The 25,662-nt window shown below is 42.7% G+C and overlaps 1 protein-coding gene across 6 annotated transcripts in view; it reads right to left on the bottom strand.

The window, feature by feature from the left end:
• Positions 1-25,662, bottom strand: part of prdm1a (PR domain containing 1a, with ZNF domain) — a 97,041-nt gene that overhangs the window by 6,103 nt on the left and 65,276 nt on the right. For 2 of the 6 annotated variants that reach the window (XM_067984957.1, XM_067984958.1), the window contains 4 exons: positions 23,641-23,913; positions 15,177-15,296; positions 11,937-12,189; positions 8,990-9,061 (listed from right to left, as the gene is read on the bottom strand). In XM_067984957.1, the coding sequence (XP_067841058.1) occupies positions 8,990-9,061; positions 11,937-12,189; positions 15,177-15,296; positions 23,641-23,820 (625 nt within the window). In that variant the 5' untranslated portion in view covers positions 23,821-23,913. Of the gene's footprint in view, positions 1-8,989; positions 9,062-11,936; positions 12,190-15,176; positions 15,297-23,640; positions 23,914-25,245; positions 25,398-25,517; positions 25,559-25,662 lie in introns of those variants that run through there. The other 4 variants (XM_067984960.1, XM_067984955.1, XM_067984961.1 and 1 more) reach the window with 4 other exon arrangements.

Genomic DNA, 25,662 nt, shown 5'->3' with positions numbered 1-25,662 from the left:
TCTGCCATTCACAGACTTTAACATTTTATTCTCTCCCACTCCTCCTCCCTTAAGTAACTAGATGTTTTGTCAAATTGTCTGCCAGAATGTAAAGCCACTCGTATAAACCTACGCTGATGAATTGACACTATGTAGATGAGTAACAGGGCACTTAGAACATCATAATATGACTAGGCAAAGTCAACATGGTTTATAGAATCATAGAACCATAAAAAGTTATGGCACAGAAGGAGGCCATTCTGCCCATCGTGTCCGCGCTGGCTGAAAAACAGCTATCCAGCTCAATCCCACTTTCCAGCATTTGGTCTGTAGCCCTATAGGTTACGGCACTTCAAGTGCACATCCAGGTACTTTTTAAATGAGTTAAGGGTTTCTGCCTCTACCACCCTTTCAGGCAGTGAGTTACAGATCCCCACCACCCTTTAGGTGAAAACATTTCTCCTCAGCTCCCCTCTAATCCTTTTACCAAATACTTTAAATCTATGCCTTCTGGTCACTGACCCCTCTGCTAATGGAAATAGGTCCTCCCCATCCATTCTATCTTGTCCCATCATAATTTTATACACCTCAATTAAATCTCCCCTCAGTCTCCTTTGTTCCAAATAAAACAACCCCAGCCTATCCAATCTTTTCTCAGAGCTAAAATTCTCCAGCCCTGGCAACATCCTCGTAAATCTCCTCGGTACCCTCTCTAGTGCAATCACATCTTTCCTATAATGTGGTGATCAGAACCGTACACAGTACTCAAGCTGTGGCCTAACCAATGTTTTATACAGTTCTAGCATAACCTCCCTGCTCATATATTCTGTGCCTCGGTTAATAAAGGAAAGTATCCCGAATGCCTTTTTAACCACCTTATCTGCCTGTCCTGCTACCTTCAGGGATCTGTGGACATGCTCTCCAAGGGCCCTTTGTTCCTCTACACCTCTCAGTATCCTCCCATTTATTGTGTACTCCCTTGCCTTGTTTGCTTTCCACAAATGCATTACCTCACACTTCTCTGGATTGAATTCCATTTGCCACTTTTCTGCCCGCCTGACCAGTCCATTGATATCTTCCTGCAGTCTACAGCTTTCCTCCTCACTATCAACCATACGGCCCATTTTTGTATCATCTGCAAACTTCTTGATGAAGCCCCCCACATTCAAGTCCAAATCATTAATATATATCAAAAAAGCAAGGGACCCCACTGGAAACAGCCTTTCAGTTGCAAAACACTCCCATCAACCATTACCCTTTGCTTCCTGCCATTGAGCCAATTTTGGATCCAACTAGCCACTTTTCCTTGGATCTCATGGGTTTTTACTTTTTTGACCAGTCTGCCATGTGGGACCTTGTCAAAAGCCTTGCTAAAATCCATGTGCACTACATCAATTGCACTACTCTCATCGACCCTCCTTGTTACATGCTCAAAAAATTCAATCAAGTTAGCCAGACATGACCTTCCCTTAACAAATCCATGCTGACTGTCCTTGATTAACCCGTGCCTTTCCAAATGACGATTCATGCTGTCCCTCAGAATCGATTCAAATAATTTGCCAATCTCCGAGGTTAGACTGACTGGCCTATAATTAGTCGGTCTAACTCTTTCTCCCTTTTTAAACAACGGTACAGTGTTAGCAGTCCTCCAATCCTCCGGCACCACGCCTGTAGCCAGGGAGGATTGGAAAATGATGGTCAGAGCCTCAACTGTTTCCTCCCTTGTTTCTCTTAACAGCCTGGCGGTTTATCTATTTTCAAAGATGCTAATCCCCTTAATACTTCCTCTCTCACTATCCCATCTAATACTTCAGTTCTTCTACTTAACTACAATGCCTGCATCGTCCCTCTCTTTTGTGAAGACAAACGCAAAGTATTCATTAAGGACCATACCAACATCTTCCGCCTCCACACACAGTTTACCTTTTTGGTCTCTAATAGGCCCTACTCTTTCCTTAGTTATCCTTTTGCTCTTAATGTATTTATAAAACATTTTTGGGTTTTCATTGATTTTCCTTGCCAGTATTTTTTCATGCCCTCTCTTTACTTTCCTAATTTCCTTTTTAATTTCACGCCTGCACTTTCTATACTCCTCTAGGCTTTCTGCAGTATTGAACTCTTGGTGTCTGACATAAGCTTCCCTTTTTTACCTTATCTTATCCTGTATGCTCCTGGTCATCCAGGGGGTTCTAGATTTGGCAGTCCCACCCTTTTTCTTTGTGGGAACATGTTTACTCTGAACCCCTTGAATCTTCCCCTTGAATGCCTCCCACTGCACTGACACTGATTTACCTTCAAGTAGCTGTTTTCAGTCCATTTTTGATAAATCACTTCTCAGCTTAGTAAAATTGGCCTTTCCCTAATTTAGACCTTTTACTCCTGTTCTATCTCTGCCCTATTTCCATAACTATGCTAAATTATGAAAGGGAAATCATGTTTGACAAATTTATTAGAGTTTTTTGAGGATGTAACTAGCAGGGTAGATAAAGGGGAACCAGTGGACGTAGTATATTTGGATTTTCAAAAGGCATGTGATAAGGTGCTACATAAAAGGTTGTCACGCAAGATAAGGGCTCATGGGGTTGGAGGTAACATATTAGCATGGATAGATGATTGGTTAACCAACAGAAAACAGAGAGTACGGATAAATGGGTCATTTTCAGGTTGCAGGCTGCAACTAATGGGGTGCCGCAAGGATCAGTGATTTACAATCTATATTAATGACTTGGATGAAGGGACCGAGTGTAATGTATCCAAGTTTGCTGATGATACAAAGCTAGGTGGGAAAGTAAGCAGTGAGGAGGACACAAAGGGTCTGCAAATGGATATAGACAGGTTAAGTGAGTGGGCAAGTACGTGGCAGATGGAGTATAATGTGGGGAAATGTGAGGTTATTCACTTTGGTAGGAAGAATAGAAAAACAGAATATTTTTTAAATGGTGAGAAACTATTAAATGTTGGTGTTCAGAGAGAGTTGGGTGTCCTGCTACAAGAAACACAAAAATTTAGTATGCAGGTACAGCAAGCAATTAGGAAAGCAAAAGGCATGTTGTCCTTTATTGCAAGGGGGTTGGAGTACGAGAGTAAGGAAGTCTTACTACAATTGTACAGGGCTTTGGTGAGATCTCACCTGGAGTACTGTGTACAGTTTTGGTCTCCTTATCTAAGGAAGGATATACTTGCCTTAGAGGCAGTGCAACGAAGGTTCACTAGATTAATTCCTGGGTTGAGAGGGTTGTCCTATGAGGAGAGATTGAGTAAAATGGGCCTATTTTCTCTGGAGTTTCGAAAAATGATACGTGACTCATTGAAACATATAAGATTCTGAGGGGGCTTGACAGCGTAGAGGCTGAGAGGTTGTTTCCCCTGGCTGGAGAGTCTAGAACTAGGGATCATTGTCTCAGGATAAGGGGTCAGCCATTTAAGACTGAGATGAGGAGAAATGTCTTCACTCAAAGGGTTGTGAATCTTTGGAATTCTCTACCCCAGGGAACTGTGGATGTTGAGTCGTTGAGTATATTCAAGGCTGAGATGGATTTTTGGACTTTAGTGGAATCAAGGGATATGGGGATCGGGCAGGAAAGTGGAGTTGAAGTTGGAGATCAGCCATGATCTTATTGAATGGTGGAGCAGGCTCGAGGGGCCGTATAGCCTACTCCTGCTCCTATTTCTTACGTGTTGCTGGTGTATACAAGAAAAAAGCAAAACACAGACTTGCATTTATATACCATATTATATTTTTCAAAAACACCCTAAAGCATTTCTAATACTCTAAATGGTAAGTTCATTAAGACAGCAGAGGAACAAAGATGTCCAGGGACACAGATAGATGGGAATGCGGGTGGAAAAACCAATGGAATTCTAGGTTTTGTACATAGAGGCATTGAATATAAAAGCAAGGACGTGATATTAAATTTGTATAAAACATTGGTTAGGCCACAACTGGGAGTGTTGCATGCAATTCTGTGTACCTTATTATAGGAAAGTTATCAGAACCATGGAAAGAGCACAACAAAGATTGACTAAAGTGATACGAATGAGAGATTATAAGTGTTAAGAAAGGCTTGAAAAACTGAGTCCTTTCATTCAAACAGAAAAGGCTAAGGGAGACCTAACAGAGACTTTCAAAATCATGAAAGGGTCTGACAGGGTAAATAATGAAAGATTATTTCCACTCATTGGCAAATTGGTAATTAGGGGATACGGAGTGATGATTATCACCAGAAGAATGATGGGAGAAATTAAATACAGAGGGTTATTAGAACGTACCACAAGTAGTTATTGAGGCAGAGACTACAGCATCATTTAAAAAGGACTTACATAAGTGTATGAAAAGGATGAATATAAAATGATACAAGGAAAGAGTGTGGAAATAGGGTCGAGCAGATAACTCCAGTAACAGAAGTACGGCTGGCACAGGTGTATTGAGTTGAATGGCCTTCTTCTGTGCTGTAGTTTCTGTGACTCTAAGCAATGAATTCCTTTGAAGTGCACTCACTAATATAGGCAGAAGCGGCAGCCATTTTACACACAGCCAGATCACACAAATACCACTGGGGCGAATGATGACTTAATCTGTTTTTGGTGGTGTTGGTTGGGAGAGAACTCCCTGCCTTTCCTTAAATATGGTCATGGAGGTTTTAATGTCCAGCTGACAGACCCGAAGAGACAGATGGGGCCTCATCCAAAAGACGGCACCACTAACAACGCAGCACTCCCTCAGTACTTCACCGAAGAGATCAGCTTAGATTACATGCTTAAATCCTCGAGTGCGATTTTTGAAACCACAACCTTGTGGTTTAGAGATGGAGTGCTACCACTGGATCAGGCTGACAGGAACAGGCCATTAGGTCCAACAAGCCTGCTGCTTTTTCATAGATCAAAAACAAATCAGGACAGTTCTGGTGTCTGATAACACCAGCATTCCTGGAAAAAAAAAGCTCTCCTGATAACTCAGCTAATTTATGCAATGAGTAGCTGAGCCATTCAGAAAAAGGAAGGAAAGATGGGAAAGATTTATTTACCGCCTCGCTACACCCTCACGACATCTCAAAGTGCTCTACAATCAATGGATTAATTTTTTGAAGTGTAGATAACTGAAGCAGCCAAGATGTGCACATTATACAAGAGGTCTTGATATTGCTGGACAGGTCTGTTTCCCCCATGACCACACAGTTGATGCATCTTCACTAACAGGTTTGACCAGATGAGCCTTACACAATCAATTTTTTTTTGTTGGATAAATTCCTACATCAGGATGGAAAACAAGCAGCTCATTTCCTCGGTGTTTTCTTTCTGTAGAGTGTTTACAGTCCTCGCAGTCCAATTCCATCAATACCAAACCTGTCACAATCACCTGTTTAAGAAAGGACGCATGTCCCAGCTGCCATTTAACTTGACATCCTGGAGCTGTCAGACAAAGTGCTTTTGGAAGCCAGGGATGAGTGTGCTTAAATTTCAGGCATAATGATGGACGACTGCTGGGCTATAGCAATCAATGCCTCTCTGCACTGGCAGTGCTAAACAAACAGGAGTGAGTGGACACTATAGGCAAGGTGCTGATAGTAAGCGCAGATAGCACGATCTGGCTTCCTTGGGCCACTAGACAAAAATAAATAGAAGGTTATCAGGGAGATACCTATCTCTCAAATAGGGCTTGCAAGGCAGGAAGTTCAAGTAGTCAGTGAACTTTTCTCAGTCACTGCACCGGAAAATAAACTGTCAGTGAACCCCACAGTGGCCCAGCTGAAGGATGGGGGAAAGAGAGCAGTGAAACAAATTAGCTCTCTGTGGCAAGATTGAATAATGTGGAGATGCCGGTGATGGACTGGGGTTGACAATTGTAAACAATTTTACAACACCAAGTTATAGTCCAGCAATTTTATTTTAAATTCACAAGCTTTCGGAGGCTTCCTCCTTCCTCCTTCACATCGTTCACCTGACGAAGGAGGAAGCCTCCGAAAGCTTGTGAATTTAAAATAAAATTGCTGGACTATAACTTGGTGTTGTAAAATTGTTTACAAAGATTGAATAAGAGAGTGAGAGGATCATGACATGCTTTTTTGTCAGCTTCTTAACCTAAAATACCACGCCAGCAGGATGGAGACTTTGTTCAACTGTCCTTAAAGGCACAGCTTTTATTGAGAAATCAGGTGTAAAAAAAATTTGCGATAAATGACATGAGAAGTTAAAATCTCCAGCTTCCCTTTTAAAGCAGCAGTTTCCATTCTTTAATGGTGTATATGTGCACAATGGGGGTATATGTGCACAAATCTTTGAAGGTGGCGGGACAGGTTGAGAAAGCAATTAAAAAAGCATATGGATCCTGGGCTTTATAAATAGAGGCATAGAGTACAAAAGCAAGGAAGTTATGTTGAACCTTTATAAAACACTGGTTCGGCCAGTGTCCAATTCTGGGCACTGCACCTTAGGAAGGATATGAAGGCCTTAGAGAGGGTGCAGAAAAGATTTATTAGAATGATTCCAGGGATGAGGGACTTCAGTTACGTGGATAGACTGGAGAAGCTGGGGTTGTTCTCCTTAGAACAGAGAAGGTTGAGAGGAGATTTGGTAGAAATGTTCAAAATCATGACAGGTTTAGATAAAGTAAATAAAGAGAAACTGTTCCCATTGACGGAAGGGTTGAGAACCAGAGGACACAGATTTAAGGTGATTGGTAAAACAACCAAAATTGACATGAGGAATAACATTTTTACGCAGCGAACAGTTATGACCTGGAATGTGCTGCCTGAAACGGTGGTGGAAGCAGATTCAATTGTAGCTTTCGAAAAGGAATTGGATAAATACTTGAAGGGAAAAGATTTTCAGGGCTACTGGGAAAGAGCGGGGTAATGGGACCAACTGGATTACTCTTACAAAGAGCCAGCATGAGCTCGATGGGCCGAATAGCCTCCTTCTGTGCTGTAACCATTCTATGATTCTATGAAAAAGAAGAAAACCGGACTAAACTAGAAAATAACAACAAAATGCTGGAGTCTCTGGGCCATCAGTTTTCAGAACAACCTACTGCATCTTAAAAAAAAATCACACAGAAGAGGGTGGGAATATTCTTAACCGATCTCCCCCTCCACATTCCCCGTGAAACAGACATTTCTAATGGTCAGTATAACCTCTGAAAGTGCTCCTCATTTCAAACACAGCATCTGTTCTAGAGGATTGCTGTTCTCCGTTACCAAGGCTGGCTCATCCCCCCCGACCTCCACCCCCCCCCCCCTTTATAGTTTCTCTCTCTCCAGGATATTAGGTCATTCTCCTTTTGACAAGCTTTAGGGGAAATAGAAGCCTGCACTGCAAGAGAAATGCAGTACGCAAAGGGTTAAAACTACAATTATAGAAAGTATCATTTGGTCTAAAAAGGCACAGCGTCTGTGGGCGGGGAATGCCTCTGTCACGGAAGTATGACTGCTGCACATATCGCACCATGTCTTAATTCTGCTGAATCACTTTTGATACTAAATTAAGGAATGCCGGGGCGGGCCCCACACTCAGCTCTGAAGAACAAAATAAAAGGGCAAATATTCAGAACTGGAGTAGCCACAGGAGATTAGACTCCAGCCTAGCAGATTACTCGAGCTTGTTTGACAAACAAGCACCGAATGGAACAGTAATAAAAGTACAAGCAAACAGTAAATGGGACTGCTGCAATCCTGTTATCTGCAGTTAAACACTGGTTTTCTCAAGGGTTTTACACCCAAGATAGATGTTCCCCACCCAGCTACTCCTAAAGTTGCAGTCGGAGTGCAATTACTGAAACTTTGGTACTTTTACCCCCCCCACCAAAAAAGGCAACAGCAAAAAAGTTTCTAATGTCCCATTTACAGAAAAAACAATGCCATTTCACTTTGTCATCTAGATTAAGTATGACAAATCTTGAAATATTAAGATCCATCACTTGATGATGTAAATACAAAGCCACAAGGGGGTGGGAAAAAAAATCAAACATGTTTAATGTCTCTCAAACATCATCTCCCAAATCATATAAACAGCGCATCAACAAACAGACATTTTGTTGCAAAATCTCCAAACAATTGTTTTTTCAGAATTTTATTGATAAATTCTGCGCTCCCAATGGACAAACTGTGATTCAGCCACACACTGCCAGTGCATTGTGTCATTCAAAGAATTAGTCAGTAAAACCAGAATCAGATTAAGTTAGTTGCTTTGCAATAGTTGCATACATAGGGTTAACACAAATACACAAACTCCATGAAAGATAAATTCTGAGTAGCTGGAGATATTTCCAATTTATTTGCATGTGTCTGTTCTGCCATCGGGAGATTATCATGAAGTCTGTGCTTTTGCGGTAATACCTGGTTATAACTAGAGGTCGAATGGTATTTAAAAAATGTTTCAAGCTTTTGAAACCGTCATCTTAACTCAGTTCGTTCAAAAAGACTGTGACTTTCTTTTGCTCAAAAGATGACTTTACAACTCTCACTGATCAATCTGCAACACAGCCAGCTTCAATTGAAATGTGTATTGAACCAAATAAAATGATATCCAACAATGTTCTTAAAATACAAACACAACACACTCCCGTTAAGTGTTATAACTAAATGTCCACAAATCATAATTACTTAGAGATCTAGAGAGATAGGAAGGGTGCTGCTAGAATAAAAAAAACTAGCAAACAATCCCATTTCATATAGCACGGCAATAATAGGACAATTTACACCAGCTTAAAGAGCCCAAAGCATGATATACATATATGCTGATTAAAGAGGAACTCGCCGATACAGATTACAATAGTGAGAATGGAGGTATTGAACAGTTAAAAATGATTAAACATTTAACAGAACAGGTCTCCATACAAACTAATAAAACTAGGCACTCATTAAAGTTACTCTCACCCCTCGTCCAAAATGGTGTACCCATTAATGGAATACTGTAAGAGAAGGTTCTTCAATGAGCTTATCCTGAAGCACTTTAATGTGCTTTAACTGTACTGTAATTTTTACCTTCCTCTAAACCATTTATAACTTCTCCTTACCATCAGGCTGACCTCCTGATCTGTGCTGCCATTTTTCCTGCAGTTCCCCACTTCTAGGCAGGCTGAGGCACTCTGGATGTTTGGAATAAAAAGATTTGAATTAAATCTAATGAAAAACAAATATTTACTGCAACATATTGTAATCCAGTCCTTACAAAAGGTAAAACCCAAGTTTCCCATTTGTACATTAGTAAATGATAAATTTAGCCTGATGGATCTCTCTGGTTGAGATGTTGCTATGGCAACCAGATCCAGCACGTTGAGCAGCAGACAAGATTCTGCTAGGCCCTACGAGCTAAAACAAACTGTGTAAAGTAACCCCAAAGGAATTAACAAAAACCCCCAACACTCTGTGGCACAGAGAATTCCTGGCCAGCTGTGCCAGTACATGCAGTGACTCCAATGTAGTAAGAAAGGTGGGGGGAGTTGCCAACCTTCCAGGATTGTCCTGAAGTCTCCAGGAATTAAAGATTGATTTCCTGGACACTTCTGCGAGTAATGCGGGAGAAAAATAATGGGGGAATTATAAAAAAAAATTTTTTTTCATTTTCTTTGAACACTTTTGTTTATAAGTTATAAAAATATAGTAATTGGTGGGAAAAGGGCAGGGTGGTTGCAGGTCACGTGATGAAACTTCCAGGAATACGTCCAACCAGAGTTGGCAACCCTGGGGAGGGGGGAGGGGGGGGGCGCGGGGGGAGAGACACGAAAGCCAACTCATGAAGCTCTCGCTCACCTCCCAGAGGCCGGTTGCAGAACAGCATCAGACGGGACCCAGGAAACAGATCACCTGCCCACCCCCTCGGCAAATAAAAAAAACCTTAAAACAGAAGCAAAAGTAAAATAAAAAAATGAAGTGTGCTCTAAGAATGCCATTGTAGAATATTTTTTAAACCATGTATTTTTGGAATTACTGCCTTTCACTTTAAAACTGCCTCCACCTGGATTGAGTACGTTCATGCAAAGACAAAAAAAAACCTCTTTCACCTTCCTACGTCATATTTATGTTCTATTCACACATTTGTTGAATCATCATTTCTTACCTCAAAATAAAAGAAAGAGTGAATGGAATTAAGTTAAAAACTCTATAGACAGTGATTTATTTGACTGGATGACTCTCGGGCAAACAGATAAGAAGTGTCCTTGTGTGTATTGTGTGTAGTTGACCCAGGCAGCTATTGCTCCTACAACAGTAACTCTGCATTTAAAAGCACCATGCCATTAACTCTCTAACCTTTCCGGGGGGTGGGTTCTGTTATCTGATTAAATGCTTTACGCCGGTGAAGCTGGAAAAGGGTCAACATCCACATTGGTTCCCCTGTTGATTCAGTGGGTAAATGCATCATATGGTATTGAGCTGTTTACACCTGGAATCTAATCGGCTTGACTCCTGGTCTGTGCTGAGTTTAATGAAACTCAAGAGAGGGCAGTGGAGGGATTTTTAAAATTGAGCTGGGGTGGGAAAATCGGTCGGAAACATCCGTTTCTGATCGTTACTGAATGACTGGAAACTTGGATAGAACAGCTCCCAGCTTGGATGTGATGCCTTCCGCAGAGGCATAGCCTCCCAACACGTAGTGTTTCGAGATTTACACACGAAGAATGGCTACCTGGGCAAGGCATCGGAAGGTTGCCAGAATCTGTGAGGCCATAACACAGCAACTTTAAAGAGAAATGAGAAATCCAGGACGTTTTAAACGTAAGACTCCAACCGTAACTGCTTATTCCATCAGCACAAGCCACGCCAGCACCTTCAAGGCTCTCTCTCTAGAATCCACGTGCATGCACAACTATTAACATTTTACAACAGAACATAATCCCACACTTTCCAAGCATGTGCTGGCAGCCCAACTGCTGGAACATTTTAAACAATTTGTTCTCTGGAAGTTGGTGGCATCAGCAAGGCAGCATTTATTGCTCATCCCGAGTTGCCCCGAGGGCATTAAGGGTCAGCCACCTAGGGTGGGACCGGAATCCTACCGAGTTTCCCCTTCGGTGGGGGACGTTAGTAACAACCTGGCAGTTTTTGTGGTCATCTTTTTTTCGGGGTGCCAGTCCACCAGATTTTTAAAAAAAATTATTTCACAACTGAACTCACAACCTCTGGGATGCTACTCTAGGCTACTGTACCTGTATAATTACAGCACAGCACAGCTGATATTTCTCGATAAGTGCAAGGTTGCTTGTTTTCAGTGTGGACCTGGAAAATCTACCCCATGATATCCTTTTAAAAAAGGAATTAATCAAAAGTTTGCTGCTCACGTTTTTTCTGCAACCCTTATGCTCCCAAGTGTAGCATGATGGTAATAAAACCATTAGACTCCTATTCCGAACTTATCGATACCTTCGTTACCTATAGACTCGACTATTCCAATGCTCTCCTGGTTGGCCTTCTATCTTGTACCCTCCATAAACTTGAGCTCAATCAAAACTCTGCTGCCCATAATCTAACTTGCACCAAGTCCCATTCACCCATCACCCCTGTGCTCGCTGACTTACAATGGCACCCGGTCCACCAAAACCTCAATTTTAAAATTCTCAACCTCGTGTTCAAATCCCTCCATGGCCTCTCCCCTCCCTATCTCTGTAACCTCCTCCAGCCCTACAACCCTCCGAGATCTCTGCCCTCCTTCAATTCTGGCCTCTTGTGTGGTTTCATGGTACGCTTTCTGCTACTTTAGGGGATGAAGCAATAAAGCAGACAATCTTGTTCTACCACGCACAATGCTCGGGCTACCACAGCCTCTGTCGTAAGGCTTGCTTGTAATGGGATGTGCTGCTGATGTTACAACAAACTTCTGAACTGTGACCCGTGCTGGCAAAAGGAAAATCCTCTCAAAAAAATACTTAGCAGGCATTTTCATACAAATACATCCACGATGTTCTGATAAGTGGGCATGCTTAGGATGAAATGATGGTTCAACGCAGCATTTAATTTGACACTTACTTAGCTTAATCATCATAAGATCACCTGAGGCTGGGCAGTGGAGGCGTTCTGCAAATTCGCTGCTGTACCAGACCAGCAGTTCCTTGTTAGCAGGGATGGGCTTCACGGTGTAGAAGTAGATGTCCATCTCATTCTGACAAGCGGCCAGGCACTGCTCTTGCTGCGAGCGGGTCGGGTTCACATATCGCATCCAGTTACTTTTGTTCTCATCGAACCCATCAATAAAGCGATGAAAATCACCATTTGAGTACACCTAAAGTGGATATAGAAAAAGAGAGAAATTAAAATTTAATATACAACTTAAAAACTCCCCCTTGAAAATGTGGACAGCTTTTTAACTGCTTAAAGTGGAACAAATCTTTCGAGGTTTATTATATTAAAAAATTACAAATGGACCTCAATCTGGCCTTCACAGTAGACAAGGATACTTTAACTGTTACCTTCTCCATTTGTTTGCATTAAATTTTTTTTAATATCCTTATATAAATAAAAAAAAATTTTTTTTTAATGATGTGTCCTGCCGTCAACCTGGCCACAAGCCCCGTACTGCTGTGTGATCCAGCACAGAGTCTCATGTGCGAAGAGACTGGAGGGACAGGTGGATGCTATCACTGCTCCCATTCTGACTGTGCTTATACGTACACACCGTGTGTTGAGTCACCTGAAGCCCTGACGTCAAAGGCTACTCAAACTGAATCTGTAGCCTCCATTTTCCTGCCGCCCCCTCCTCGAGTGCTACGGCTATGCAAAACTCTTTTGGTTTCGCTGTGAGACATTTATTTCTAAAGCTGAGCTCATGCAGATGATCTGGGATGGGGACTTGCACAGGGATCACCTGCCACAACAGGATCAGCAGATGTTTGGAAGTAGATCAAAGCCCTGACCTCAGTGGCACACTCTTTCTCACTACAATTACCCTGAGCTTTGCTGCTGCAACTTTTGCTTGCCGCCTTTAAAGCCCATGATTGAAATACTGGACGTTTCTTTTTTCATATAAACATACGGTACTTGCTGTAAAATCGAAGGTTGGGGGGAGGGGGATGATGGGGAGCAGAACCAAATGTGAGTTCTTCAAAATGGTCCGCTCTACATCTTGTGGTGTGTTTGTTATGAGAAATTGGAACAGTAGAAGGAGTGCAGAGTGCTTGGTGAACGAGTAGGTTTTCAGGTTTTTGTTTAGTGTGAAGATCTTTTTAAAACTTCCAGGAATTAATGACTCTGCTGCTTCCATTACAAGGCACTTTGTGTGTGTGTGTGTGTGTGTGTGTGTGTGTGTTTGAAATCTTGATTAACTTCCGATTGATTTTCCACTGTATCACTCACTGTACAGTTTTCAGAAATGTAACTGAGACATAGCTCCGATGTCATCAATGTTGCCCCATTTCAAATCTTATTTCCATGGTGTGGTGACACAGGAAAAAGAAAAAAAATCAAGTAACATTTACATCGTTTTGCTGAACCTATTTCTGGTAATTAGTAATGTATTTTGCAATTCTGGCCAAACCTGCAGTTTTGCACAACACAATTTTAGAATTAAGGCCAAACCCCAAGACCCAAATGAGTAAATATAAAATTTATATCTGAACATGGGCTATAAACGGCTTGAATGAAGTTCAATTATATTTAATTGGTTTCATTTAGAGAGTACTACAATACTTCATAAATGACTGAATTTCTTTCCTTCAAACAGAATAACAACTAAGCTCTGTGATAATCATTTTCATCAGCGACTGTTGTACAATGTGAGTCTGCAAGGTTTGGCATAACCTGGAGCTCTCTGCCCTGCTTCCAAAGCTGCCTTTAAAGGTCAAGATGGTATCAAATTGCAGATGAAAGCTCATTAGTAAAATCTGGCAATTTGTGTGCTAACCACCACCACCTCCCCCTCACCCCCCATCTCTCATACAGAATTACATAGAAATTACAACAGGGAAACAGGCTGTTTGGCCCAGTCAATGACTCCGGTAATGCGTTCCACAACCCCACAACCATCTGTGCAAAAAAGTATCTCCTGCTGTCTCATCCTAAATCTCTTACATTTAATTTCATATCTATGTCCCCTCGTCCTAGACCCCTCAACCACTGGAAACAATCTGTTTCTATCTAGTCTGTCCCGTCCCTTCATAATTTTGAACACCGCTATCAAATCGTTCCATTATCTCTTCTGCTCTAACGAAAATAGTCCAACATTTTCAAGTGTTCATATTTGTATTTCCTCATACCAGGCAATAACAGATGCCAAACAAAGCAATGATCAGGGCATTAATGAACATAACAGGGGCATTAAAGGCAAGATAAGGAGAGTGGAAGAGGACAGTAACTGAAATCCCCATCATTTCTGATGGCACGTTTATGTTACAGAAGGACTTTAGCAAACAATTTTGAAATACAGGCTTGGGCCTTGGGCGCTGTAGAGATTACCCCATGCATTCTGCGGGCCGGGTTCCATGGCATCTGGAGTACAACAACAGCAGCAAATGTATCTTTTTTTAATGTCCGGACTAGTTGCTATTTAACTGGCCATCGTACTTTCCCCATTGATAGGGTGGGGGTTTTGGGGGAGGGCCATACAGGTGAATGAATACACCTGTGGCCTGTGTAACTGAATCTAGAGGTGTCCACGGCCTCTGAACCCAGAGGAGCTGCGTAGACTGCTGTCGGCAGGATGGTAAAATCAGCAGGCTAGAAATACTCACTCACTTCACTCTCTCAGTGAAAAAGATGCTACAATATACAAAGGATCATGCGCACAAAGGATGAGGAGGAGCTGAACGCACTTCACTTCCTCGTTGACCTTTTTAAGTCACCCTGTCTTTACTTATAGTTAAGAAGGGAGGGAAAAATAAGAGGGAAAAAAAAGCAGGATTTTTGCATCAACTGGTTCTAATTAGTTCTCGATCAAAATGCTAATTTGATTTGCCTCCAAGCAAGAGCTGAATTGTTTCCTTTTCCATAAGAAATGCTATGTCCCAACATTCGGGGCCAAGAATAGTCAAGATCAGTTCATTACTAACAAGATTTCACCCTCAGCATTCCTAACCTCTGAGACCCAGACACTTACTCAGCTAATTTACTGTGTTAACTCCTACTTAGTACATATATGGTGTTTCACAGGAACTTCTTTGCTGCACACACACACACATAGACACAGATATAAAACAGGAAGTGACAAACTTTTTCAGCAGTATTCATTTAGTGAACGTACAATTGCATCAGCAGAATTTTTATTTTCCAACTTACCCTCCAAAAGTATTTTCGGTTTGCATTCTTTGGGACCGTGTCGTTAGTGTAGATTTCACCCACAAGTGGCCCAAATCGGGTCCCTTTGGGGATGTACTCTGCGCTCATAACTCCAAGCACCTGTGGACAAAGTGTCATAAATCAATGAGTGAGAGCACAGGCTCAATCATTTCACCTTTTCAATAAAATAAACAAAGCTTTAGTTTATTTGATGCTGAAACCCTTGTTTGATTTTATTTTTTTTCTTAAAGATTATATCTGACGTCTTCCCAGTATTACCACGGGTATCATTTTGAACTCAGGTCCCCCACACACATATTATCCCAACATGCGTTCCATATTGTATTACAGTCACATACATTTTTATTTACCTAGATCTTGCCATTACATATTTTTTTCTTTGTGTGTGAAAGAGCTTCTCGCCAACACTTGTGACGTATTACAAGTGAGAAAATAGGGGTGGGGGGGGGGTGAGGGAAAAATATAGGAACATAGCAACAGGAGTCGGCCACTCAGCTCCTCCAGCCTGCTCCGCCATTCAAATATATTATAGTTTCTAAACAGAGTTATCAGCAAAAATGATATGAGGCCACAGTTACTGAAAGCAAATTGGCATGGTCTACTCCTTACTGCTCTGGGGTTCGCAGCATTATTATTCCCCGCAAGTGTTTCTAATTGTTGCGATGTGTAGATTGCAAATTGCTGTAAGAGCACTCCAAAGAAAGATCAAAACGTGGACTCATATCAGATATAAGGCAACTATTTATATTGGAGCATCAAACAGACAGCGCAAACACCACACAACCCAACACACAGTCTCAGCACCGCCCGGAATCACAGCTCTGAACGCACAGTCCCGATCCCGGATAACCCAACACACAGTCTCAGCACCGCCTGGAATCACAGCTCTGAACGCACAGTCCTGATCTCGGATAACCCAACACACAGTCTCAGCACCGCCCGGAATCACAGCACTGAACGCACAGTCCTGATCCCCGATAACCCAACACACAGTCTCAGCACCGCCCGGAATCACAGCACTGAACACACAGTCCTGATCCCCGATAACCCAACACACAGTCTCAGCACCGCCCGGAATCACAGCACTGAACACACAGTCCTGATCCCAGATAACCCAACACACAGTCTCAGCACCGCCTGGAATCACAGCTCTGAACGCACAGTCCTGATCTCGGATAACCCAACACACAGTCTCAGCACCGCCTGGAATCACAGCTCTGAACGCACAGTCCTGATCTCGGATAACCCAACACACAGTCTCAGCACCGCCCGGAATCACAGCACTGAACGCACAGTCCTGATCCCCGATAACCCAACACACAGTCTCAGCACCGCCTGGAATCACAGCTCTGAACGCACAGTCCTGATCCCAGATAACCCAACACACAGTCTCAGCACCGCCTGGAATCACAGCACTGAACACACAGTCCTGATCCCCGATAACCCAACACACAGTCTCAGCACCGCCTGGAATCACAGCTCTGAACGCACAGTCCTGATCCCAGATAACCCAACACACAGTCTCAGCACCGCCCGGAATCACAGCACTGAACACACAGTCCTGATCCCCGATAACCCAACACACAGTCTCAGCACCGCCCGGAATCACAGCACTGAATGCACAGTCCTGATCCCCGACAACAAAACACACAGTCTCAGCACCGCCCGGAATCACAGCACTGAACGCACAGTCCCGATCCCCGACAACAAAACACACAGTCTCAGCACCGCCCGGAATCACAGCTCTGAACGCAATGTCCCGAGCCTGGACAACCCAACACACAGTCTCAGCACCGCCCGGAATCACAGCACTGAACGCAATGTCCCGAGCCTGGACAACCCAACACACAGTCTCAGCACCGCCCGGAATCACAGCACTGAACGCAATGTCCCGAGCCTGGACAACCCAACCCATGGCACTGCATCAGTTGATGCACAGCACCAGCGTTTCATCAACTAACACTTCGTACCAGCGCAATCGTAGTCACGATATAACTTTCAACCCATTAATTTATGTTAAAATAAACTTACTACAATACCATTCCAATTTATTCCCCACCCCATCTCCTTCCTAACTCCTGAGGGAAAGAAACACTTCCCACAGCCTGTCTTTAACTTCTTCCTTGAACAAACCCAGCAAGATTGGTGAGAGGAGCCACTCCAGAGCGAATGCGTCAGTTCAGACCAGAGATTTGAAAGCCGACGATCTGGTCAGGAGTGTACGATGAACGGCTGTCGTTACAAGACCCTCCTCAGATTTGTGTGGCAAATTAAACAATATTGAATGCAGAGATTTCAAATAAGTGAATTGAGTGAGGGGAAATAAGGGGAGAGGATGGGGTGAAGCAAACCCAGGAAAGCAGAAAACATTGAACAAATAGAACATGATGGGGGAAAAAATTGTTTTCTTCTTTTACTCACTGCATATTTTATCATGATTCATGCATCAGGAAGCCAGTTATTCTGTTAATCTAAAAAAAATGAAAGGCTTGGTAATATATCCCTGAGCAGTGCTGGCTTACACTGTGCAGTGGTAGTAAAAGAGTGAGATACTAGGGTAGATTGTTCTGTTCCTGCATCTTGGCGTATTGGTTCACCTGGAGCCAGTGCATGGAGGAAAGCCTGGTGCAGGGCAGTGCACACTCATGAGCAAGCCCGCCCAATTTTCCATCCATTAATTTGAATGTGTGGAAACATCGGACTAGCTTCCTTACGGGCATGAGCTCTCCCTTGTCCAGTTTTCCAAACATGAGCTGGGCCTAGGTGATCTGATACGCCCAGAGTCGGAAAAAAATGACACACACAGAAGTAGCCACCATTGTTCATAGCGGTTCAAAAAGACTCACCACCACCTTCTCTGGGCAACTAGGAATGGGCAATAAATGCCGACCTAGCCAGTGACGCCCACATCCCAAGAACTACTGTTAAAAAAGTGCTGGGCTGCAGTATGAGTTGTTGCAGTACCAACCCTGCTACAGTATTTCTAGACCAGTGTGAAAAACACCTAGGTCAGATCAGCATACTGGACATGTATCATTCTGTGGAGCTCAGAGTCCAATGTGGAATTGGGTGTTAGTGCCCCCATTTACAGAAGGTCCAAATACCCTGCTGGTACTCCCACCTTAAGTTCCCGCGAGAGAAATGGCCATTTGGGTGAGCACCAGGAGGTTGTCAAGCAACTATGGGACTGTACTCCAGCATGAGTCAGCCCCCTGAGGCGAGGAAGGAAAGAAAACTGGGGAGGGGAAATGCACGTGTACACTCTTACACATGCACCTGTTTTCACCTGTGTGCGTTTTACCACAAGTAACTGGTCCTGACCTTTGCCCCCTCCTGGAGGCTCCTTAGTTAAAAAAAAAACACAAAATTGTGCTACCTGCACAAAGTGTGACACCTACTTGAAGGGCTGGGGATCTCCTCTGCTTTAGGCACAGAATTTTGTTGCATATACGCTTGCTGATTAGATTTAAGCCGACACTGGGCCACTCTGACCTCCAATTGCCATTGTAAACAAGGACACTTGCTCAGGGTCATAATACCATGCCTCCTGTATGCAGAGGACACACACCTGCAGTTCTGCTACTTGCCTCTAATCACCTCGAAAGCTTTTATATTATTATTGTGCACTTTCATTTCAAAAATAAAAAGTTTGTGGCATATCCCAGCCCATTTCTTAGTGTTAAGCATTACTGAAATTAGCCAGCCAGCTGAAGTTTTACTTCCACATTGTGGGTTCTCGGCTGTACATCTGTGCATCATCATCATCACCATCATAACACATTCTGACGCATATTCTTGCCTACATTCTGCCAAAAAGCTTAGTCAACCTCCCTCCTTTGCAAAAAGCACAGAGTGATAATATCATGAAAACAGACGGAACATTGACTTTTATATTCCCCCCTCTTTAAAAAGGCAAAATGAAAAATAATAGTGAAGTTATTTTAGGAATCGTCCTGCTTTACTTCTAGACACATATTTGTTCTCTTTTGGCTTTTTGACACCTGTACATGTAAGAGATAGTTGTGAGAAAGACAGATTCTAAAAATCACTTCAGAAACAAAGCCTGAAACCAACTGCTTGGAGCTGTCACATTGGGACAAACTCAATTCCGACTGACCGTGGTCATTTTTTGCGCAATACGCTTATGTAATTTTGGTTATTAAAAAAAAGCATTCTTGTCAGGTCAGTGCCAAATATTGCCCAGCTCTACCGCATTGACAACTTGTCTCAGAAGAACAGGCGTAGGCCTCTCTCAGTGCAACAGTGCCTGGGCTTGGAAAAAGAGCTTAGAAAGCTCCTGCTTCTGCTCGTTCCCCAACTTTTCCCCTCCCCTCGGAGGAATGTGCTTCCTCATGTTGAGTGACTCCGTGAGCCACTCACATCACCCGGATGTCTGTTTTTCATGAATGAATCTAGATAGTGTCAGTCAGTTATTTGAACGCGAGGGGCATCACAGATCAACATGTTCATCTCCTCCCCCCACCCCCTCCCCAGCGGGGGCCACTGGACAGCAATCACAAGAAGTGGGGAATCTCATCTATTTTTTTCCACCTTCGCTATCTGGGGATGGAGGGAGGGTGGGGTGGGGTGCACTGAGGCCAATTATAGCAAATCATTGTCCCCTAGCTGAAAAAAACTAGCTTACCATAAACCAGGATCATTCCTGGTATCTTCCAAACTCATGATTCAGTAATAAAACCGGCTGTTCGTTTACACAATGAGCCACCAGGACAATTTCAGATTCCTTTTCTAGTATAGAATTGGCCAAATTCACCTCCATTACCCTGATTCAGCACTGAAGCTGGCCAGTCAGTAGATACACAAGTTGAACCCAGAACATTTCCCCACCCCCTTTATGCTCCCACCCCCTCCCCACCCCACTTCGGACTGCAGATTTGCTCTCCCCCCTTTTCTAAACATCAGTGCAACAGAGCAGTTGACGGACAACACTAAAAGGTGACTGTTTAAAATCAATTGCACAGAGCTTTCAGCTGCACATTAGACCTGTCCTAACAGCGGTCCCAGTAAAACCCACTGCCGCTGACCATGGTCCCAATGAATCATGGCAGGGCAGGGCTGGTGTCTGCCAAGTATAAACACGCGGCGGATAACAGGTAGAAAGCTTCAACACTTTCATGCTTCATATCCCCCTGCAGAAGCCATTTCTCTCGATGGTTTATGGTAACCCTGACCCCTCTACCAGCGTGGAGCATCTATCTCTGTCAGCGGGGTAGGTCAGCAAAGACATCCTGCCTATGTCTGTCTCCCAGACAAAAAACAGCTCCGCCAAGTCTTCATTAACTCAATTTACTTTAATTATTTACATAGGGAACAACTTCCAAGTTATTAATTAAATGTCTGCAAAGTAAATGGTGATTACAGTGTACAAGTTAGTGATATGTAGGTACATTTTCTTAAAAATTGCAGACAGTTTAAAGGGCTCTTTTAAATTACACTGGTGTTATTCGGAGATCAGAAACCTCAATGCTTTTTTATTCTCTTTTTAAAGAGCAACAACTCCGCCCATGCTTTTTGAGAGCTGAGGAGGGGTGGGAGGAAAGAGAAAGGAAGGGAGTAGAAATTCCCCGTATGACTTGCTAGAAAATGTCAGTTATAATGTCCATTTTTGTAACTGTAACGGTGTGAAAGGACAGGCCCAGGATAAACAACCCTTCAGTGGTTTTCCTTCCCCTTTAAACAAACAGGGTAACCACCTTGTCCCTCACCCCACCCTCCCCTGGCCCTGCAACTGCACACCGCACATCTCTTCTAAAAAGCCCATACTGTTGACAGTTAAAAGGGTAGAGTGTATTTTACTGGATTGCTACATAATCTGAAGTTACTACAGAGAAAGTCGCGCACCCTTAACCTCAAGGCACTTATTTTACTTCAGGTGTGCTGATTAGAGGCAGCAGATATTCCATGTGGAACTCACTATTCACTACACAGGATGACTTCCTTAAAACCATCTTTATGCCCTCGTCTGAGGGTCAGAGTAAAGAAAATGTACTTTCTTTACAAAAACTGCATCTGAAAGAAAGTTTACACAATGACTCGATTCATTCCAACTTTCACCCAGGCGTTTTCTTTCTCTTTCTCTCACAGTCACAGTGTGGATTGAGGGACGGAGAGACACAGGAACGTAAAACCCTTATAGTGAAGGGGATGGATTTTCCTCTCCGGGGTACACTTCCTACTGGCAAGACGCCAAAATGTTTGCAGAATAAAAACATGGGCACAGAACAAACTTGGAGCTTGCTCTAAATCAACAAGGCCTATCTGAAGTTGACAGAGCGCACTGCATCGTTTCTGAAACACATGTGGCAATGCACTAAAAGTCAGTCAGTCCCGTTACAAGCAGCAATGTCCTTTAAGGCACGGTAACTGGATAAGTCATTCTAGTAAAAACAGACTAACACTGAGGTCTTTGTCACAGTCTTACTGGCTCCTTAATAGAACCAGAAACACCACCAGAAAATTAATCTGAAATTGTAAGTGGGGGCAAGAATCAAATATAAAATAGAGGATAAATTAAATCACCGAATCCCGTTTCAAATGAACCGTTTTGCATGCAGTATCAAAAATGAAATCAAAAATAACGAAATGAGTGTGAGTCAAACCCACAAAATGTACACACCCACTTCAGCAGTGATCCCTGGCTGTTTTGAGTGTAAACTTGTGAACCTGATAAGAAATCTGATCAGAAAGGACACTGCAGCTCTGACCCATTGCTTTCTCTGATAAATCACTACAGTTAAATGTCTCGGCTGTCTTTATACTTCCTGCAAGTGCTGAAAGAGCTGAACAGCACTTCATGTAAACTGTGGGAATCGAGGATGTTGTTCAGCCTTCTATGACCAACTGGGAAACGTGCCATTAATAGTAGCGATAAATTTCTCCCTTACTCTGGATACACATAGAACTTTACCTACTGTTACACACACACACACTCACAGCTTTACTTACTGCTCGAACCATAGAAGCTTATAGAACAGAAGGAGGCCATTCAGCCCATTTTGTCTGTGCCAGCTCTTTGCTAGAGCAATCTAAAATGAATCTCACTGCCCTGCTCTCTTCCCGTAGCCATGCATTTTTCTTTGCTTCAAATGTTATCTACTCTTTCCTTAAAAGATGCCATAGTCTTTGCCTCAATTACTCACCGTGGCAAAGGATTCCATGCTCCAGCAACTCTCTGTCTTTCTCCTAACCTCTCTCCTCACTCTTAGAGAATATTTTAAACTGATGATCCCTTGTCACCCCCACTCCCCAACCAAGGGAAACAGTCTTTTCCTATTCACCCTATCAAAGCCCATTATAATTTGAAAGAAACCTCTATTAAATCTCCTCAGCGTTCCCTGCTTCAGTGGATATTGTCCAGTATCTCCAATTTGTCTTCATAACTATAGTGTCTCACCCCTGCTTTTACAAATAGAATTTTATGTTCTGTAATGGATACAAATAGATACATTATCTGTTACTCATACAACTTTGCATACTGTTAAACACACATACAGCATTATCTACTATTTCACATGCACACAATCACCTACTGTTCCACATATAAATATACACACAGTTTCATTTATCGTTTTACACAGACAACTGTTAAACATACATACACAGCATTATCCAATGTTACAACTGCTGAGCATTATCTACTGTAACACATACAAACACACACACAACTACCTACTGTTACACAGCATTATGTGCAGTTATACAGACACAGACTTTATCTACCGCTGTAAAATGCTACACTGCATAAAGCTGAGCTTTAAAACAAAATCTACTATAACCCACCTATGGCCGGGGACCTGCTTTCAAGCACAAACACATGCTATTATTGCATTTGTCACTTCCACTCTATAGTTTTTTTGTTCTATGCAGTGGACTACAGAAACATTTCTAATTTTGCTCAATTATAATATAATACATATTAAAAATACACATTAGCTGCCTGTCATAGATTAACGAGACAAAGCACTTACTGACCACCCACAAACTATTGGAGTGTGCTGTTTAAAAAATGAATTGTGTTAACATATCAATGAATTAACACAGTGACACTTTAAATTAATGAGATATTCTAGCAGAAGGGAGCTGGTACCTTTTAAAAATAAGTTGAAAGCCCCTCAAGTGTGCATTGGTTTCCTCAGCTTACAGTGAAGTACAAGCATTTACCCATTTTGCTAGACATACTCATGAACATATGTGAATCCCAGCAATTTCTGACAGCGCTTTCCGCTAAAATACATAAGACTATTTTCTTCATCTTTAATTTCGGGCTAATAGTTAGAGTTGGAAGATTATGGAGGCAATTTGAGTATGAAAATTAACAAGCGCTTTACGTCAAAGAGGGGATTAGAAACACGGCAATCTTTAACCCATACCTGCACCCACTGTTAGGAGGTTTGAAACATTTGAAGAAAAACATCACTCTCACCTCATTTGAATCATGTGCATACTTGAACTTCAAATTTCGGGGCAGAGATGCTTGAGCATGAGTTAGGCTGCTGTCAGTGGTGGGGTCCCAGGACTGGTCGTTTACAATGTACGTACAGTTCTCTTTAAACTCGGCCTCCGTCCACTGGGTCATGTCCACGTCCTCCACGTCCATTTTCATCTCCCCCACACACACGCACACTCTCTCTCTCTCTCTCTCTTTCTCTTTTCTCAGGCTTCAGACGTGATGATCCAAACTACTTTCTGTGGAAGCCTAGGAGGGGGGCAAAAAGAAACTTTTTTAAATCTCAATTGTCCACATTCTGTGGTTTCCTCCGAGACAGTGGGTGACTAATAGAGCAGACTGTGGCACTTTTGCTATAGGTCTAGTTGTTGAAAGTACTTGAGTAATCATCAAAGCAGTCTATAACTAACATGTTTGGTAGTCTCGGATACTGCAATCTAGTCTGGAACAAAGCCACTGAAGCAGTATTGATGGTAAAGTTGGGATGGTAGGAATACTTCAAATATAAAATAAGTACATGAGTAGCTCCCTGCCTTCACAACCTCATCTGCTGGTCCCCCCCCCCCAGCCCTTTCCACCTTCCTTCCACCACCCCTCCCCACCCCCCCCCCCCACCAACTTTTAAAAAACAAATTTGCAGTCTGTATCACAGGAAATCTTTCTCCGCGATTCCAAGTGCACTTTAGGTCATGGCCAAGCGGCGAGGGGGGGGGCTGTGGAAAAGCTGCTTCAGAAAGTGTCACAAACAAGCAGAGGAAGAGGAAGAAGCTGTTGTCTGCGTTGGAGAGTTAAATATGGAACTGTGTGCGGCAGGAGCGGAACCTGCTGCTCTTTCCAAATGGGGAAGCTCGAACTTTCCCAGCACAATCCAGAGGAGCAAACAACATCCCAAAACAACCCGCAGTGACGTTTCCTCATCCTCTGGGGTAGACAGGAGTGCCAGGTCTTGGCAGCATCAGCACACAGCAGGACTTGTCCCAAGGACCACAACAGCCAAGCGTCGGACAGCACTGATGTCTCGGATATTAAACAAAAGCACCAACTTGTGATTTTAAAAGAAAAGGGAAATAAGGATATTGCTTCGAAATGCCAAGGAATAAACGATGCACTCAAATGATCAGATTTAAAATGCTTTTCTTTTCACCAAGTTAAATTTCAAATATTTTCGACAGTGTTTACGACAATATCCTGGAGCAAAATTCCACAAAGTTACTACCGTATCACCGAGGGGAATTCAAATTATGGACATTTGAGCAAAGTGGTGAAATAAGTATTTCAAATAAATGAGAAAGAAGCAGAGAGGGAAAAAAGGACAGAAAGAGATAGATACATATTATAGAATAAAAACAGAAAAGGCTGGAAACACTCAGATACAGATATACATATTTAAATATACACGCATACATATACATATATACACACATACAGAGAGACAGACAGATAAGACAGATCCAGAAATAGAGATATACAGGTAAGTGACAGAGAGAAAATGGAAAAAAAAGAAAGGATTAAAAAAAGAGAAAGAACACAAAGAACATTCTGAAGTTAAACACACAGGCAATGTTGGCAGCAGTTGTTTACCATTAGTACTCACTGGTACTGTCAGCTTTGTGCTGGAAGACAAATATACTTGCAAATATCAGACTGCACTGCCCCTCTGACAGGTGCTGAGCTCATGCCTCTTGCGAATACTGAAGGGCTGATTGTTACAGTGAAACTTTCAGTAAGTACAAACCAAAGAGACTCTTCCTTTCTCCTCCCTCTTTCAAGTTTCCTATTAATAACTTAATCTGATGATTCACTCGCCAAAAGCTCACTATCCAGACCTGCCGGCTGTGGGGCGGGATCTGTACCTGTACACACATCAACAGCACAGCAGCCAATAGCAAGAACAGAGCGTCTAAAAGGCACCTTTCCTCAACTCTTGAGGAGTGTTTGAAAAAGACAAGTCAGGCAATTCAAACTGAACAGGCTGCTTTTCCAGATGCAATGCCCTTT

The sequence above is a fragment of the Heptranchias perlo genome, chromosome 5 (assembly GCF_035084215.1).
Source record: "Heptranchias perlo isolate sHepPer1 chromosome 5, sHepPer1.hap1, whole genome shotgun sequence".
NCBI classification, from domain to species: Eukaryota; Metazoa; Chordata; class Chondrichthyes; order Hexanchiformes; family Hexanchidae; genus Heptranchias; species Heptranchias perlo.
This window is presented reverse-complemented; position numbering and strand designations above follow the sequence as displayed.